This window comes from Dipodomys merriami, unplaced genomic scaffold, assembly GCF_024711535.1.
Source record: "Dipodomys merriami isolate MVZ:Mamm:240054 unplaced genomic scaffold, mDipMer1.0.p SCAF_102, whole genome shotgun sequence".
Taxonomy (NCBI): Eukaryota; Metazoa; Chordata; class Mammalia; order Rodentia; family Heteromyidae; genus Dipodomys; species Dipodomys merriami.
In genome coordinates, this window is record NW_027202294.1 from 3,371,370 (window position 1) to 3,390,072 (window position 18,703).

The 18,703-nt window shown below is 38.0% G+C and overlaps 1 protein-coding gene across 4 annotated transcripts in view; it reads right to left on the reverse strand.

Annotated features, from left to right (window-relative positions):
* Positions 1-18,703, reverse strand: part of Slf2 (SMC5-SMC6 complex localization factor 2) — a 67,798-nt gene that overhangs the window by 28,684 nt on the left and 20,411 nt on the right. For 3 of the 4 annotated variants that reach the window (XM_069995093.1, XM_069995075.1, XM_069995066.1), the window contains 7 exons: positions 15,200-16,179; positions 14,161-14,231; positions 11,688-11,810; positions 11,193-11,360; positions 8,664-8,766; positions 1,296-1,371; positions 103-244 (listed from right to left, as the gene is read on the reverse strand). In XM_069995093.1, coding sequence (XP_069851194.1) covers positions 103-244; positions 1,296-1,371; positions 8,664-8,766; positions 11,193-11,360; positions 11,688-11,810; positions 14,161-14,231; positions 15,200-16,179 — 1,663 coding nt within the window. The remainder of the gene's footprint in view (positions 1-102; positions 245-1,295; positions 1,372-8,663; positions 8,767-11,192; positions 11,361-11,687; positions 11,811-14,160; positions 14,232-15,199; positions 16,180-18,703) is intronic. The other variant, XM_069995084.1, reaches the window with a different exon arrangement.

Below are 18,703 nucleotides of genomic sequence, written 5' to 3' on the forward strand. Positions count from 1 at the left end.
GTGTAAGTTGTTTAAAATGATGCTAACATTGTTAACATTGGTGTTAACAATGAAAAGAAAACTTACTGTTACACTGGTGTTAACAATGAAAAGAAAACTTACATTAGATAGTCTTCATTAAAGTCTGGCTGAAGATTCTCCAAAGGAAATAAAGATCTAAAGTCAATCCCCATATTGAAAAACACAGCTGCTATGTCAGACAAGGATGGAATCCAGGGCCAAATTGGTGAGTCACTGAAAGTATCTGATTAAAAGAAGAAAATCCTTTATTTCACTGGTTTACAAACTCATTTGCAAATAATCTACATGTAAAACAGATTACTACACTGATTATTTTTTAAAGACAGGGCCCAAACTGGCTTTGAACTTGAGATCTTCCTGCTTCAGACCTTCCAAATGCTGAGATAACAAGCATTCATTACCATGCCCAACTTTGTTATTATTACAATGATTCTGCAGAACTGACAATATTAAAAGTATCATTCATGAAAAAAAATATACGAAAATACCTAAGTGATAGACAATAGAATGTAAAAAGAAAGAAGTAATACATTTTGAAATAACTAGAAATGACATAAATCCCAACTTACAGTTAACACAGGAAGATTTTTGTCATCTTTAGTACCTTTATAGTCGTAAATCCTTAAACAAGTGATTAGGTAAACCACATGCTGTAGCTCTCAAAGATAAGAAAGCAGCTCTCATACTTTTTTTTGTGTGTGTGGCCGTGGGGCTTGAATTCTGGGCCTAGGCGCTGTCCCTCAGATCTTCAGTTCAAGGCTAGTGCTCTACCACTTGAGCCACAGAGCTACTTCTGGCTTTTTTTGTTTATGTGGTGCTGAGGAATCAAACCCAGGGCCTCAGACATGTAAGGGAAGCACTCTACCACTAAGCCACTTTCCCAGCCCTTTCATAATTTTATATGCTTTCAGTCTGCCTAAGTGCATTATCAAATACTATTGCTTACTCATAAGCCAATTAAATAAATTAGCTGAATTTATACATGAATAAACTGCCAACTATTTCCATTTAATATACAAAGTCAGTCATGATTTGGTGAACATTAGGGAAGTGTTGCCATTTTTAAGATCTTATACCCTTTTCCCCATTGCAACTGGAGAAATGTAGATACACATTTCTAAGTAGCACATTTCATTTCTGAGTAGCACATTTTGTTTCATATTTAAAGGTATTTGATTACAAAAGTAATTTCTCCTAATTTTAGAATATGAAATTAAGCATTTAACAACAACCAATAACACATATTACAATTTACTGTCAGTTTAGGTACTTACCATTTCTAATTGTTATTTCCATTAATGTACTTAAAATCTGCACTGATACAATACAGTCTGTATGAACTGACATCATCTGTCAAAAGTAAATGACAATATAAGTAAGAAAGCAGAAAAGATGAGTGCTTATTACTTGCTAGATGCATATAAAGATGTTTTAAGCCTGGCAGGGTGGCACATTCCTATAGCTAAATACTTTGGAAGGCTGAAGGAGGAGGATTGAGAACCGAAGGCCACTGTAGGAAACATAACAAGGCTCTGTCGCAAAAAAAAAAAAAAAGGAAAGGGGGGAGGGGGGAGGCTGGGAAGGGATGTGAAGGGTAAACAAAGGAGGAGGCTGCAATGTTTGGTAAGAAATGTACGCATTATCCTGCCCATGTAATTGTAACTCCTCTGTACAGTATGTTCACAAATAAAATAAAATTAAATTAAAAAAAAAGGAAACATAAGATAATGTATATGCACTTTATTTAACTCTTAAAATAACCCTAAAGTAGTTCTTACGACACATATGAGCAAATAGACTCAAAGAAATTAAATATGTTGCCCAGTGTGACACATGTGATACATGGAAGAGGTAGAATTTAAATCTAGATCTGATTTGAAGTCAGAATTCCTTCAACTCTAACACACTGCTTGGTATTTTTTGTTTGTTTGTTTAACTTTCAATCATATTTAGAGAAATAAATATATGAAACCATCAAAAATGTCTTTCTAAGCCGGGTGCTGGTGGCTCACGCCTGTAATCCTAGCTACTCAGGAGGTTGAGATCTGAGGATCGCGGTTCAAAGCCAGCCCAGGCAGGAAACTCCATGAGACTCTCAACTCCAATAAACCACTAGAAAAAAAACCACAAGTGGCACTATGGCTCAAGTGGTAGAGCGCTTGCCTTGAGTTGAAGAGCTGAGGGACAGCGTCCAAGTCCAGAGTTCAAGCACCATGACGGACCAAAAAAAAAAGTCTTTCTAGAGCATAAAACATGAAACTAAAAAAAATAAGGCTGTACTGATCACATTAGGTAAAAATCAAACCATGAACTAGTATAAGTACTCAAAAATATACAAATATATTAATACAACAATGTTTTTTAATTAAAAAAATTCTTGAGGCAATGTCTCACTATGTTGACCAGGTTCAAATTCCTGGGCTCAGGGCTGGGAAGGTGGCTCAGTGGTAGAGCACTTCCCTTGCATGCATGAGGCCCTGGGTTCAATTCCTCAGCACCACATAAGCAAAAAGAAAAAAGCCGGAAGTGGTGCTATGGCTCAAGCGGTAGAGTGCTAGCCTTGAGCTGAAGAGCTGAGGGACAGCACCTAAGCCCAGAGTTCAGGCCCCACGGCCAGACCCCCCCCCCCAAAAAAAAAAGAAAACACTAAAAAAACAAAAAAACAAAAAAAACAAATTCCTGGGCTCAAGTGACACTTAGCCTTCCAAGTAGGTAAGATTACAGGGGTGCCCAGCTTACCAATGCTTTTTTTTTTGGGGGGGGTAGTATTGGGGTTTGAACTCAGGGCCTGATGCTTACTTAGCTTGCTTGCTTGCTTGGCTGGTACTCTACCACTTGAGACATGCCTCCAAATTGGCTTTCTGCTGGTTTTATTAAAGATAGGAGTCTTTGCAACTTTTCTGTCTAGACTGGGTTCAAAATGCAATCTGCTAGATCTCAGCCTCCTGAATAGCTAGAATATAAGTGTGAACTACTGATGCTTGGCTACAGATTTTATTTTAAAATTAAAAAAAAATAAAATTTGTTTTTTGGGGGGAGGGGAGTGGTATTGGGTTTTGAACTCAGAGCCTTGGTTTGCTTGGCTTACTTGCTCAGCTGGTACTCTACTATACTACTACCGGAGCCATGCCTCCAGCCTCCCAATGCATTTTAAAAAAGATGCTCCATATCATTAGCAATGAAAACATGAAGTATTATTAGTTGATTTCAAAATTGATAAAAGATCAAGAATGTTGATAATATCATGTTAACAAAAGTATTAGAAAAGAGGCAAATAGTCTTATGCTTTGAATGAGTAAATCTGGTAAAAATTAAAAGTAATTTAGTAATGTTTATGCAAAATCATTGCACTTGCACTTGTACTTTGATCTAGTTGGCCTTTAACATAGGAATTTTGGTACAGAGGTAAATGATGTAACTTTTAGAAGACAACTTTTTTTAGGAATAAAATCTCAAGTTAAAAAAACCGATGCCAGGTGCAGGTGGCTCAAGCCTATAATCCTAACTACTCAGGAGGCTGAGATCTGAGGATTGCAAAGGCAGCTCAGGCAATTAACCAATTAACCATTAACTGGAAGTGGCATTGTGGCTCAAGTGGTAGAGCACTAGCCTTGAGCTGAAGAGCTCAGGGACAATATCCAGGCCCAGAGTTCAAGCCCCACAACTGACAAAACAAACAAACAAAAAAAAACCCAAACCAAAAAAACTGAATGAGGGCAATGGTGTGCATGTTATTCTAGTATTCAGGAGGCTGAGACAAGAGGGCCTAAAGTTCAAGGGCAGCCTCCTTGACCTTGCTGCTAAATAAAATAAATGAATAAAAATCTAAAATATTGTTATGCTGGGAGTGTAGCTCAGTGGCAGATTATTTACTTAGCATGAAGGCTCTGGGTTTGATCCTCAGTATCTTCCCATAATAAAGTTAAAAATAAAGTTATTGAAAGTAATTTTTCCTGAAGACTCATTGTATTTCAATTTCTTTTGTTTTTCTTAAGACACACAGACTATGGCTATAATAAATTCAAGTCTAAAACGTAGAGAAAATAACCTGAGTTTTGCTCTCAATTAGATATAGGACATATGTAACTTCAAAAACAAACCTGTAAAGCTGGCATCAGTGGCTCATGTCTGTAATCCTAGCTACTCAGGAGGCCAGAGATTTGAGGATCAAGGTTAAAAGCCAGCATACACAGCAGTCTGTGAGACCCTTGTCTCCAATAAACCACCCAAAAGCCAGAAACAGCTTTAGCTCAAATGGCAGAGCTCCAGCCTTGAAAGAAAAAGCTAAGGGACAGCACACAGTCCCTGACCTGAGTTCGAGCCCTAGTACTGGTACAAAAACAAGCAAACAGAAAACACATGAAAAAGTGTCTATGCTATGATTGTAGTAAGCTCTGTCACGAGGAGATAGCACTACTCAGACTGTTGCACACTGAACAAGGTTTAGATAATTGTCTTATCTAAAAAAGATGTTTTATAGATCATAGAGTAAGCAACACAATAATATAAAAATATACCAAGAAATATACACAATTTAATGTCTATCAACTGAGCTTGGTTCCAGGAGTGGGAACCCTTTTTCTGCCAAGGACTATGTAGATATTTATAACATCATACCTGGGCCATACAAATTTATCAATAGAGGCAGATGGGTTTTGGGCAGCTGACAAGAAGCATGAGTCTGTCCCATCATACCAAATAACTTATACAGTCCACGAAGGCTCTTCACTCCTTAAATAAATCATGGTATAGCCAGAGAAAAGAATGCTATAAAGTCATTACAAAGGATAAAAGAACAATGAAATGAAAATGCTCAATAGTTTTTTGTTTTTTTTTAAATGCAGAACAAACTAGAAAAACACTGATCAAAATGTTAACTGTTCCTATATATTTGGGTTGGGATGAATTCAGCCTGCTCTGGAAAAAATTTTAAATGTCTTTCCTATGTACTTAAAGTTTTCATAATAAAACAATTTCCCTTCGAATATGATAAAACCAAAATTATTATTATCATTATCATCATCATTATCATTATTATTTCATTTTGTGCCAGTCCTGGGGTTTGAACTCAGAGCCTGGGTACAGTCCCTGAGCTTATTTTGCTTAAGGCTAGCAGTCAACCACTTGAGCCAGAGCTCTACTTTCAGGTTCTTTTGGCTATTATATTAGAGATAAAGAGTCTCAGACGTTCCTTGAGATTGTCAAGTCTCAGCCTCTTGAGCAGCTAGGATTATAGGCGTGAGCCACTGGCACTCATAAATAATTTTTTTTTTTTTTGCTGGTCATGGGGCCTGAACTCTGGGCCTGGGCGCTGTCCCTCAGCTCTTCAGCTCAAGGCTAGCGCTCTACCACTTGAGCCACAGCGCCACTTCTAGCTTTTTCTGTTTATGTGGTACTGAGGAATCGAACCCAGGGCCTCACGCATGCAAAGCAAGCACTCTACCACCGAGTCACCTTCCCAGCCCCCAAATTTATTTTAAGTAGTAGATTTTTTCTGGTCTACTACATTTATACATGCAAATATTTTTATACTTTTTCTTTTAGATAGGGTCTTGCCATGTAGCCCAGGATGGCATTATTGAATTCATGATCCTTATACCTCAGCCTCCAGAACGCATCAATTACATGTGCCATCATGCCCAGTTTATTTTATTATAGCTTAATAAATTAAAAAAATAAAAATAGTGGCAGGGAGTATAACATTAATATAAATTTGAGTATAATTTCCCCAAAGCACTTAGAAGTTGGCAAAATCTCTCCACTGTGAAATGGAATTGAAAAGGAAAAGTAACACAATGTCTAACACAGTGATAGTCTAAGAATGATTAATTTGATTTTCAAATATGGAGAGAATAAAAATGTTCAAATATGTTTGCATTGTCATATTTATGATTTTAAAAGCTGTAATTATAGGCCCAACAATAACAAGATGAAAATTAATATAGATAAATGCAAAATCTTACCTGTAAATTTAATAAAAGACATTATGTAATTATATCTGGCATAACAGCAAATGAAGTTTTGAGTTACAATAAATAGATATGTGAGTGAGATAGATGAGCAAGAGTGTCATTGGGAACTGTTGGTGAGACAGAATTTATCAAGAACGGGCTGGGAAGTTGGCTCAGTGGTAGAGCGCTTGCCTTGCATGCCTGAGGCCCTGGGTTCAATTCCTCAGCACCACATAAGCAAAAAGAAAAAAGATGGAAGTGGTGCTGTGACTCAAGTGGTAGAGCCCTAGCCTTGAGCTGAAGAGCTGAGGGACAGAGTTCAGGCCCCATTACCGGACCCCCCCCCCAAAAAAAAAGAATTTATCAGGAACATACCCCCTTATAGGAGATTGCAGACACTGACAAGTTGAAGGTCACAAAAATATGGTAAGAATAGTGAAGAGCTATGACTGTTATTTACTCATACCATTACTTTCTTCAGATGGGTTAAAAAAAAAACCTAGTAAGGCAGATCTTTCCTAGAACATATGTCCATTTACTGAGGGGGAAAGAATTCTTAAGTACTGTTAACTGTCAAGCTATTCTTTAATCCAAATCATATATTAACAGAACTGCCTTCATAAACTACTTACTAATAAAACAAAGTACATTTTCTCCTTCCTTTTCTACTCTTTATCTACCTTAGCCTACTTTAATTTTCTTCACAGCACTTAAGAATTTACACATACATTTATACCCTTTATAAAGACACACACACACACATAATTCATCTATATCCTAGAATGTGGGTCCTATGAGAATAAATTGATTTTTTTCACTGCTATTCTGTCTAGTGGCTGGCACAGTTGGCCCTCAAAAATGATAACTGTATGAACAAAAATTAACAAATGAGATTCCTTGAAACACTATCTTCCATGACAGAATCACCATATGTTTTTCTGCTTGGTTCACATGTAATAGTCATGGTTCTTTGATATCAATATTTTAAAAAATACTATTTCTGGGGAAAACTTTTATATATTTAAAAGATTCTTTCATGCTATGAATAATTTCCTCCAAGTATGTGTACTTTTTTTTTCAGTGCAAGTCCTAGGGCTTGAACTTAGGACCTGGGTGCTGTCGTTCAGCTTTTTTGCTCAAGGCTTAAGTTCTACCATTTGAAACATACCTCCACTTTTGACTTTTTAGTGGTTAATTTGAGTTGAGTCTTTCCTGTCTGGCAGGTGCTGGGCATATTTTTAGGTATTTAGGATTTTATTAAAATAGAATATTCAGTAATTAAGAAAAATGTTTGACATGCATAATCTTTCCTGTCTAGAGGAGGTGAAGAATTCCACTCTAACTGGGTATTACTACACTACTAATCAGTACAGAACCTAATGTAGTATAAAAAGCTTCTCCAGCCGGGCGCTGGTCACTCACGCCTGTAATCCTAGCTACTCAGGAGGCTGAGATCTGAGGATCGCAGTCCAAAGCCAGCCCGGGCAGGAAAGACTGTGAGACTCCTATTTCCAATAAACCACCAGAAAACCGGAAGTGGCGCTGTAGCTCAAGTGGTAGAGCGCTCGCCTTGAGCTGAAGAGCTGAGGGACAGCGCCCAAGCCCAGAGTTCAAGCCCCACGACCGACAAAAAAAAAAAAAAAAAGCTTCTCCATAACCTCTCAGCTTTCCCAACATATACTGCACTTTTTGGAAAAGATGTCCTTTTTGTTTTAGGTATTTTGGGGATAGGATCACATGTTTATGCTGGCCACCTTAGATTACAATTCTTCTATTTACACTTCCCACACAGCTAGGTTGACAAGCGTGTGTGCTTGTTCAGCAATGGTTCAAATGGGGTCTCACTAACTGGAATTACAGCCATGAGCCCAGCATCCAGCTACAACATAAACACTATATTTAATCCTATACTGATTATTCAAATGTCAAAAGCAATACATTTCTACTCCTGTCTAGAGGAACATCAAGATTCTGCTTCGATATTTTATAAGCTGCTACTTACACAACAAAAATATAATTAATGGGGACTGGGAGTGTCACTTAGTGGTAGAGTACTTGCCTAGCATGCATGAAACCCTCAGTACCACATAAACAGAAAAAGCCAGAAGTGGCGCTGTGGATCAAGTGGTAGAGTTCTAGCCTTGAGCAAAAGAAGCTCAGGGACAGTGCCCAGGCCCTGAGTTCAAGCCCCAGGACTGGCCAAAAAAAGAAAAAGAAAAAGGAAAAAAAATATATTATGGATTTAAGAGTATATATAAATAAGAGAAAGAAATAGATTTACACAAAATACATGCAAGAATATTCATAATTAATATTAATATTCTTAGTTAATATATACAGTTAATATAGTTACTATATCCTGAAAAATGAACATAGGTACTCCCATAAACATGAAAAAATTAAAAAGAAATTCAGGAATACAAGCATTAGAAAACCATTCTAAAACTACATATTAACAGTTATTTATCAGAGTGATAAGATGTCTAAATATGTAAAATATGACCAACTATTCTGCACAAAATCTGCATTATCATTTCTTTAAAATCTTTTTCTAGTCTCATTCTAATCCAATGAAATAATTAGTTGATATAATAAATTACTTTTCTCCAGTAATGTATAAAAAATTATATTTAGAAGTTTGGTTTTGATTAGGAAGATACAACAAGGCAATTCCTCAAACATTTCTCTTACCCGAAACAGCCACTTTAACACAGGTACAGGACACTGGACATAATGGTAGGCAGAGGTAAGGAACCCCTGTGTTGTCAAAAAAATCTGATCTGTTTTTCCAGATCTGAAAAAGTAAAAGTAAAATCAATGACTGTCACCCTCATGGTAAAATTCTACCACCACTACCACCACCACCACATCTGACACAATAAGAGTTAAGAAAATTATCCTCAGTCTATGGAGGTGGATTCTATACCAAGATGAGTGGGTTATTCATTAAAAAATCCAACTGGTGTAGCCACGTGCTGGTGGCTGACACCTATAATTCTAGACACTCAGGAGGCTAAGAGCTGATGATTGTAGTCAGCCCAGGAGTAAAGTCCCCATGAGACTCTTGTCTCCAATAAACCACCTAACACCCAGAAGTGGTGCTGTGGCTCAAGTGGTAGAACACTAGCTTTGAATACAAAGAGGCTCAGGGATAGTGCCCAGGCCCTGAGTTCAAGCCCCACAACCACAAAACAAAACAAAAACCCAACCGAACAAACAAACAAACAAACAAACAAAAACAAAAAAGAAAAAAAATTCAATTGGTGGTCTAAAGCTGATTCAGCCTTTTAACTGGGGTCCACATGTATCTGAGGGACAAAGCTACACTATTGGACAGTGCTGAAAGTTTAAGTCTCAAGATATCTGCTTATGCTACTTAGGGGACATACTTGAAAAAAATTCAGCATCAAAATTAATGATCTTTCTAGACTGGAGGAGCTATTGAGAGAAATCATACTAAGTTGGCCTGAAGATAGATTACTAGTTGTCTATCTCAACATTTAATTTTGCTTTTCTCAAGGTAACCAAACTGATTTTTATTTGGGCTAACTAAAACAAACATCATTTCTCAGCCTCTTTTTTTTTCCTTCTCTCAGTTTGATATGTGGCTGCACTGACTAAATTCTATCCAACTAACCTTAAGCAGAAATGTTATGTAGAGGGGCTGGGAAGGTGGCTCAGTGGTAGAGTGCTTGCCTTGCATGCATGAGTCCCTGGGTTCGATTCCTCAGCACCACATAAGCAAAAAGAAAAAAGCTGGAAGTGGCGCTGTGGCTCAAGTGGTAGAGCGCTAGCCTTGAGCTGAAGAGCTGAGTGACAGCACCCAGGCCCAGAGTTCAGGACCCACGACCGGAACCAAAAAAATGTTATGTGGACTTTCTGGGAATTTAAACATGAAATTTAGTACTTCATTTGTACCTGAAGCACTAGGTGCTAAAAATGGTAGAGAAGAAATAGAAAAGATGAAAACACTCCTAGATTTAAAACACTCCTAGACTTACTTCTTTATTTCTACCACTTAAATAATAAGTATATTACTTTCTTTTTTTTTTTTCTTTTTTTTGGTCAGTTGTGGGGCTTAAACTCAGGGCCTGGGCGCTGTCCTTGGGCCTCTTTGTGCTCAGGGCTAGCCCTGTACCACTTGAGGCACAGCCTCATTTCTGGTTTTTGAGTGGTTAACTGGAGATCAGAGTCTCACTGGGACTTTTCTGCCTGAGCTGGCTTCAAACTGCAATCCTATCTTAGTCTCCTGGGTAGTAAGGATTACAGGCGTGAGCCATCAGTAACCAGTTATAAATGTATTTTTAAGCTCATCCTGGGGATTTTTGTTTCTTTCTTTCTTTCTTTCTTTTTTTTTTGGGTTGGTCGTGGGGCTTGAACTCTGGGCTTGGGCGCTGTCCCTGTACTCTTCAGCTCAAGGCGAGTGCTCTACTACTTGAGCCACAGCCCCACTTCTGGTTTTCTAATGGTTTATTGGAAATAAGAGTCTAGGGGAGGGGAGGGTGCGGGGCCTTGGAAGTTGACTCAGTGGTAGAGCGCTTGCCTTGCATGCCTGAGGCCCTGGGTTCAGATTCCTCAACACCACATAAGCAAAAAAGAAAAAAAGCCAGAAGTGGTGCTGTGGCTCAAGTGGTAGAGCGCTAGCTTTGAGCTGAAACGCTGAGGGACAGCGCCTAGGCCCAGAGTTCAGGCCCCACGACTGGAAGCCTCCCCCCCCCCCCAAAAAAAAAAGTCTCACGGACTTTCCTGCCTGGGCTGGCTTTGAATTGTGATCCTCAGATGTTAGCCTCCAGAGTAGCTAGGATTATAGTCGTAAGCCACCCGGCTGAATATTTGTTTCTTTTGAGACAATGTCTTATTCCTTATTCCCTTTTGGTACCAGGCTGGTACCAAATCCACGGATTGAGGTTTTAAAGAGTCCAGCCAAGGAAGTCCATAAAATTCTTATCTCCAATTAATTAATTTTGGCAAAAAGCCAAAAAGTGGACTAAGTTGTGGATCAAGTGTAGCCTTGACCAAAAGAGCTAAGGGACAGTGCAGAGGCCAAGTTCAAGGCCCAGTTCTGGAGTAAAAAAAGAATATACAAAGACTAACAGCAATAAAAGGACTAAGAAATGATATAGGTCACGATTCAAGTTAGAAGATTTTAGGTTACATTTGTCAAATTTTTTTTAGTTGTTTTTTATATAGTAAAAAGCAAAATGTCTATTTTCTACTTACTTGAGAATAAGCTTTTCTACAGCACTTTGTCCAATAAAACCAGAGTCCCTTAAATCCAAGGTATACTGATTGAAAATTTTTCCAGAATTTAGGAAATTAAATATTTCTTCTCCAGGATGATGATCAGGAATAGCATCAATTGTAACAGAAAATTTTTTTAGAAATTCCCTGAAATACAAAAAGTTATTAAATACTAAGTAGTTAAACTCCATACGTTTTTGTACTAAAAAGATGGGAGCAGGAAAAACTTTACATTCTGCTAATTGTCAAGAATCACTAAATGTGTCTGTATGAAAAGAAACTATAACCAGGAGAAAAGATGTAACTTCAACCTACCATTTCCTGCTCAACAAACCCCAGGTACATTACTCACTATGCAAACTGCCAGCAATGGCTCAATTATTTTACAAAAATGAAAACTACAAAATGTAAACCTTAAATGGTATATGTTGTATGTGTATATGCATACATGAGAACATATGAAAAGTGATATACCTGTGTTCTTCCAAGAGGCCATCCTCATCATCTGTACTATCTTGGTCACCAAGTCTGATTGGAGATTTAATGCCTCGGCCCTGCCTTATATCTTCCTGTAGTTGCTTCTGTAGTTCATCTAGCCTGAGATTCGAAAGAATGCCATAATAGTTTATTATTAAAATTAAAAAACAAAACTTTAGTTGATATTTAAAAGCAGCACCGAGAAAAAAATCATTAAGTATCCTGCTATATTACAAATTTGTTACACCATAGGTCTAATCATATGTCCAAATAAATATTATGATGTTTACCAAAACAAAGAAAGTTTACTCTGTGTAATAGGCTTTTGTCTAGCTATCAATATAGTATTAGAATAGTGTTCCATTGCATACAAGACTCAAGTATTTCTTTATAACTAGGACTTCAAGAATGACTTGTCCAAATCATCCAGAGTGTGAACAGAAAAACAGCAAAACAACACCGATTTGATTTTTCACTGTGTGTGTGAAAGCTCTAGTGCTAGAGCTTGAATTCAAGGCCTCATATCCTGACTCCGCTCATTTGCTCACAACTGTTTTTCTACCTCTTGAGCCACCGCTCCAGTTGAACTACTTTGTTGGTTAACTGGAGATAAGAGTCTTGAGGACTATTCTGCCCAGGCTGACTCCAAACTATGTCCCTCAGATGTCAGCTTCCTGAGTAGCTAGGAATAAGGGCATGAGCCACCAGTGCCTAGCAGCAATACTTGATTTTAAATAAGCCTTTTCAGATTTTATGTTCCAGATCCGATGAATTAACAAAACACTGTATTATTTTTTTACAAGAGAGGTAACTTCCCTAAATTCAGAGCAAGAAAAATTATTTTTAGCCTAAGGCTCTACAAAAATCTCTACAGCTACTTGTTTATGAAGTTTGGGCTACACACACACATATATATATATTTGCCACCTTCTATGTAATCAAGTCAAGTAAACTTTACCTCAACTTATTTATTTTTGGTAGTAATGGGGTTTGAGCTCAGAGCCTAATATTTGTTTTAGGCAAGTGCTTTACCACTTAAGCCATGCCGATACCCATAAATCACATAAACTTTTCTTTGCTAGTTTCATGGATATTTCTTGAATTGATAAGGAATGCACTTCCCTTCTTATTAGCAAAAATGGTCTGCAATTAATCACATAATTTGTTTTTTTTGTCAGTCGTGGGGCTTGAACTCGGGGCCTGGGCACTGTCCCTCAGCTCTTCAGCTCAAGGCTAGCGCTCTACTACTTGAGCCACAGCGCCACTTCCGGTTTTCTGGTGGTTTATTGGAGATAAGAGTTTCACGGACTTTCCTGCCTGGGCTGGCTTTGAACCGTGATCCTCAGATCTCAGCCTCCTGAGTAGCTAGGATTATAGGCATGAGCCACCAGTCCCCGGTTCACAAACTTTTTTGTGTGTCCTGGTCCTGGGGCTTGAACTCAGAGGCCTGGGTGCTGTCCCTCAGATTTTTTTGCTCAAGGCTAGTACTCTACCACTTAAGCCTCAGTTTCATTTCTGGCTTTTTTTGGCTGGGGAGGGAAGGTAGTTAATTGGAGTTAAGAGTTTCATGGACTTTCCTGCCTGGGCTGGTTTCAAACTGAAATTCTCAGATCTCAGCCTCCTGAGTAACTAAGATATTATCCACCAGTGCCCAGCCCTGTGAGATTGATTATAGGGAGATCCAAAATTGCATTTGAATTAGAAAATCACTGTCAGATGAAAAAAAAAGATGAACAAAAAGGTCTGTTGTGTTTAGTAAAAAATAAAAAATTTTGGCCAGGTGCCTGTGATATAACCAAAGTGGCCATTTATAGTTGAATAAACAAAATGTGGTATACACATAAAACAATGGAATAGTAAATTTTAAAAGGGAAGAAAATTCTGAAACAGCCTTTCCCATGAGTAAAAAAATGAAGACATTATACTATGTGAAATAAACCAGTCATAAAAGGACAAATATGATATGCTCTTACTGATATACATAGTGCCTAGATTAGTCAATTTCATAGAAACACAAAGTTGCCAAAAGCAGGAAGGAAGAATGGGGAGTTATTGTTTAAAGGATAAGGAATACGGGATAATGAAGAAGTTCTGGAGGTATATGGGGGTGATGGAAACATGTCAATGTACTGAATTTAGCTTACACTTAACATATATTCTACTCCTGATTCTGATCAAGAATTTCAGTTACTGGATACTAGTTTTGGTAAACACAGAAGAAACTTACATGATTAATGCAAAACACAGAATACTATAAAAAAAAATCTGGGGCTTTGGGTCCAGCTTATAAACAAGAGCATACAACTGACAACTATTTTAACAGTACTAACATAAAATACATACTAATTTTTTATGATTTTCTCATTTTTTAGCATATTTCATGAATTTTAAAATGTACATTAAAAGCCAGCCAAAGAAACGAGCTACCGTATGTTAAAAATTTAGTAAATTAATCATAACGCTAACTAACCTTTGTGTATCTTCCATTTCCTTCACAAGACGCTCTAAAGTATTTGTGTAAGTTCCACTATGAACATGTTCCTAAAACAAGAAAATTTAAAAATAATTTGTAACAAAATCTTAGAAGAATTGAGATGTGTTTTAAGTTATTCAGAGTGCTAAAGACTATCTTCTATTTCAATAACCTGGGCCAAGATACACATTTTTTAAAGGAGAATTTTCACCATCATGCTTTAAATCTAGTATTTTGTACTGCAGGCAATTTGATTTTACTATTAGGAAAGACACTACTTACAAAACCCTGCTAGCCTTACAATTTGACTGCAAATACCCAAGGACTCTGTGGCTACCCTATCTTTAATCCTAAATTCTATGTCAGTGGAATAAAACTATCAATTCCTAGGTGTTACTATGAAGAGTAACACCTTCCCCACCAAATTTAAAGACACCTTAGAATTTAGCTTACTCCCAAGATAGAATGAAGCACTTTATAAATAAAATTGCACACCACAATTAACAACATTTCTACACTCTACCTTCATTTACAGCAGTGGTCTCCAAAGCAGGGGGTGTGCAAGGTGATCCATTGGGGTGCAGGAAGAAAATAATAGAACTTCTATTTATATGGAACGTCTATAGAAACTCCAGTAGAACTTAGTCTATAGTAACTTCTATATAACTCTATAGAAAATATTCATATATATTTCCTTTTCCTTTAAAATTTTGTTTTTGCATATACTTTAGAAAGTAAACAGTATTATATTGGTACATGTATATAATCTATAAGTATACATATATATTGGGTACATGCTCAAAAATTTTTTACTAAAAAAAAGTGTGATCAAGAAAGTTTGGAGACCACTGATTTACAGCAATAAAACTAGAGATAAGGGAAAGTCATTACCAAGTAAAAATTATATCAGATTCACTCTAATGAGTTGTAGTAAATGATAAATTTAAAAATAAATTTTAACAACTCATCCTTTCACTAATGAATCCATTTTTTTTAACTCTACAAGTAACAAAAAAGAAGCCATAAAATGTCTTACTGTATAGTCTGATGACTGAGATCTAAGCCCCTTGGGAAGAGGAGGCTTTTCTGAAGTTGTAGGAGTCTGATTGAAGTTCAAAGCCATTATTTCTTCCAGTGATTTTAATGTTTCCTCTTCCTCATCACTATCTAGATTGTAACCTAAACTTTCTTCATCACTATCAAAATCACCCCTGAATTTTCTTTTCTGTGCACTGCTACCTACATTGATATTTCCTGAACTGTCTTTATCTGACGGGGCTGTAACTGAAGGTATTGTAGGGCCTGAGACACATGGCACAACTTCCAAAGCAGCTGGGGGAGACTTTGCTGGAGTGCTATATTCTGAATGCAAAGATCCCCCAGAAATTTTCCCTGAAGACATGTTAGAGTCAGCCTTATTAGTCTTTTCTTTGTGCTCCTTGTGTTTGGATGATTCTGTAGAATGCCCAGAACATTCTTTAGATGAGGAGCGATCTTTCTCTTTTTTGGGAACTTGAGTGCAATTTTTAGCATCTAATGGGACTCGAGAGGAACCAGCATTTGGAACATGAGAAAGTAAAGGTAGAAATTTTGTCTCTTCTTTTGATGTCAGAGAGCTAGAAGTTTTAGTCTTCTGAAGGTTGCTAGATTTTTTCATGGTAGATTTTTCCTGAGGTAAAGGTAAGTGGGGTTTCTGTATCTTAGTCTCTTTGGTACTTGTCACACGATTTTGGTCACTATTCCTAGAAGAATGGTGGCCAGAATTTGAAGGTGCCAAGTTTGCAGAAGAGCGATCAGTTTCATCACTGGGTTCCTTTGATATATCTTCCAAGCGTAGCACATCACCAGGTTCCTTCAATACAATAGATCTTACAAATGTTTTTGAATGTCTGTCAGGACGCTTCTCAAGGAAGGACTCTTTTGTCTTAGGTATTCTAGATTCTCTTGTGCTTTTCAGATCTGAGTCCACAGAGTTCCTTTTTCTTTTGTCAGAAAATTTATTCTGCTTAGAGCCTGCTAAAATTTAATTTTTGTCAGATTAGTGAAAAGTATACTGTCCTTTATGAGAAATGCTTAAGTCTAATAGCTTAGACTGATACTTTTTGTTATATATGGAATAAACAAAGATAATACTGTCATTTATCAAATGATGAGTTGTAGCACTCAAGAAATTTAAAGCTACTGATAAACACGCATTTCCTTTCCAAAGCTAACATAAGCCAGGCACTTGTGGCTCACACCTGTAATCCTAGCTCCTCCGGAGGCTGAGATCTGAGGATCGTGTTTCAAAGCCAGCCCAGGCAGGAAAGTCCATGAAACTCTTACCACCAGAAAACTGGAAGTGGTGCTGTAGCTCAAGTGGTAGAACACTAGCCTTGAGCTGAAGAGCTGAGGGACAGCGCTCAGGCCCAGAGTTCAAGGCCCACAACCGACAAAAAACCCCAAAAAATCTCTAACACATTAACAAATGTATATTCATATCAATGAAAAGATCCAAAAGGTATTTCACCTTCAAGTATTTTTTCTACTTTGTGCCAGTCCTAGGACTTGAATGTAAGGCCTGTGAGTTGTGTGGGTTTCTGTGCTCAAGACTAGTGCTCTACCACTTGAAGTCCACTTCTAGAGAATTACCTTGTCCCTGAAATGTAATACTTCTACATCTAAAAGTATAGTATTACTTCTGTATATAAGAAAAGTAGGGCTGGGAAGGTGGCTCAGTGGTAGAGTGCTTGCCTTGCATGCATGAGGCCCTGGGTTCGATTCCTCAGCACCACATAAGCAGAAAAAGCCAGAAGTGGCGCTGTGGCTCAAGTGGTAGAGTGCTAGGCTTGAGCTGAAGAGCTGAGGGACAGCGCCTAGGCCCAGAGCTCAGGCCCCATGACTGGCAAAAAAAAGAAAGAAAAAAAAAGAAAAGAAAAGTAGAAATGGCATTGTGGCGCAAAGTGGTAGAGTGCTAACTGAGTTCAAGCCCTATGACAAACAAACAAACAAACAAACAAAAGATGAGTTTATGCCGGGTGCCGGTGGCTCATGTCTATAATCCTAGCTACTCAGGAGGCTGAGATCTGAGGATCATAATTCAAATCAGCCCTGGCCAAGGAAAGTCCAGGAGACTCTTATCTCCAATAAATCACCAGAAAAACCAGAAGTGGCGCTGTGGCTCAAGTGGTACAGCGCTCACCTTGAGCTGAAGAGCTGAGGGACAGAGCTCAGGCCCAGAGTTCAAGCCCCACGACTGACAAAAAAAAAAAAAAAGTAGTTGAAGACAGATAACTTATAACTTCTATTTTAAAATCAATTGAGTGTGGTAATGCACTTGTGAAAGTGACAGGAGTATCACAAATTTGAGGCTAGCTTGAGTTGTATAGCTTGAGTTGTAAGACCCTACCTCAAAAGCCAACCAATCATCAAAATTCTATCAACAACAAAAATCTAACTAGGTGCTGGTGGCTTACACCTATAATCCTAGCTACTCTGGAGGTTGAGATCTGAGGACCATGGTTTGAAGCCATCCTGGGTAGGAAAAGTCCATGAGACTCTCATGTCCAATTAATCACGAAAATCTGAAGTAGAGCTGTAGCTTTGAGCAAAAAAGCTCAGGGACAGTGCTCAGGCCCTGAGTTCAAGCCCCAGAACTGGCACATAAAGAAAAAAAAGAATAACCATTGCTGGGCATAGGGCTCAGTAATTCTCAGTGGTAGAGTGCTTGACTAGCATCCATGAGGCCCTAGGTCCTACGTCTGATACTAACACTGCAAAAATCAAGCAAGCAAACAAAAATCTATGACTATGTGACCATCCCTATTCTCAAAATCAAATTTCCCTAAATCATATTTCTGTATATGGACAGATATTTCCACTCTCCAAAAATTTGATTGTAAATATCCTAAAACAAGAAAAACATGGTGACAGCTGTGTGCAATCCCAGTTCTTAGAAGGCAGGAAGAATAAAAGTTTGAGGCCAGGCTAGGTGCTGGTGGTTCATACCTGTAATCAGAGCTACTAAGGAGGCTAGAATCTAGAGGATTATGGTTTAAAACCAGCCCGGGCAGAAAAGTCCATGGGATTCTTATCTGCAGTTCACCTGCAAAAAGCTTGTTAAAAAAGTGCTCTCAAGGAAGTGGCTCTGTTGCTCAAGTGGTAGAGTGCTGGCCTTGAGCTGAAGAACTCAAGGACAGCGACCAGGCCCAGAGTTCAAGTCCCACAACCAACAACAACAAAAAAAAGTGCTCTCAAGAGGTAGAGCACCAGCCATGAGTAAGTAAAGTGAGCAAGCAGAGTTCATGTTCCTGGCAATGAAAAAAAGTTTGAGGCCTGTCTGTGTTCTCTAGCAAGTTCATGGTCTGTCTAGACTACAATAGTGGTACCATGTCTCAGAAAGAAAAAAAAAAAAGGAGAAGGATTTAAATCAATAGAATAGAGTTTGCTTAGCATGCACAAAGCCCTAATGCCCTCCCACCAATAAAACAAAAACAGAAAAAAACAACCTCAAAGCCTATTTGAGAGTTAGGCAATTATTGTTTGGGCAACTTTATTAATA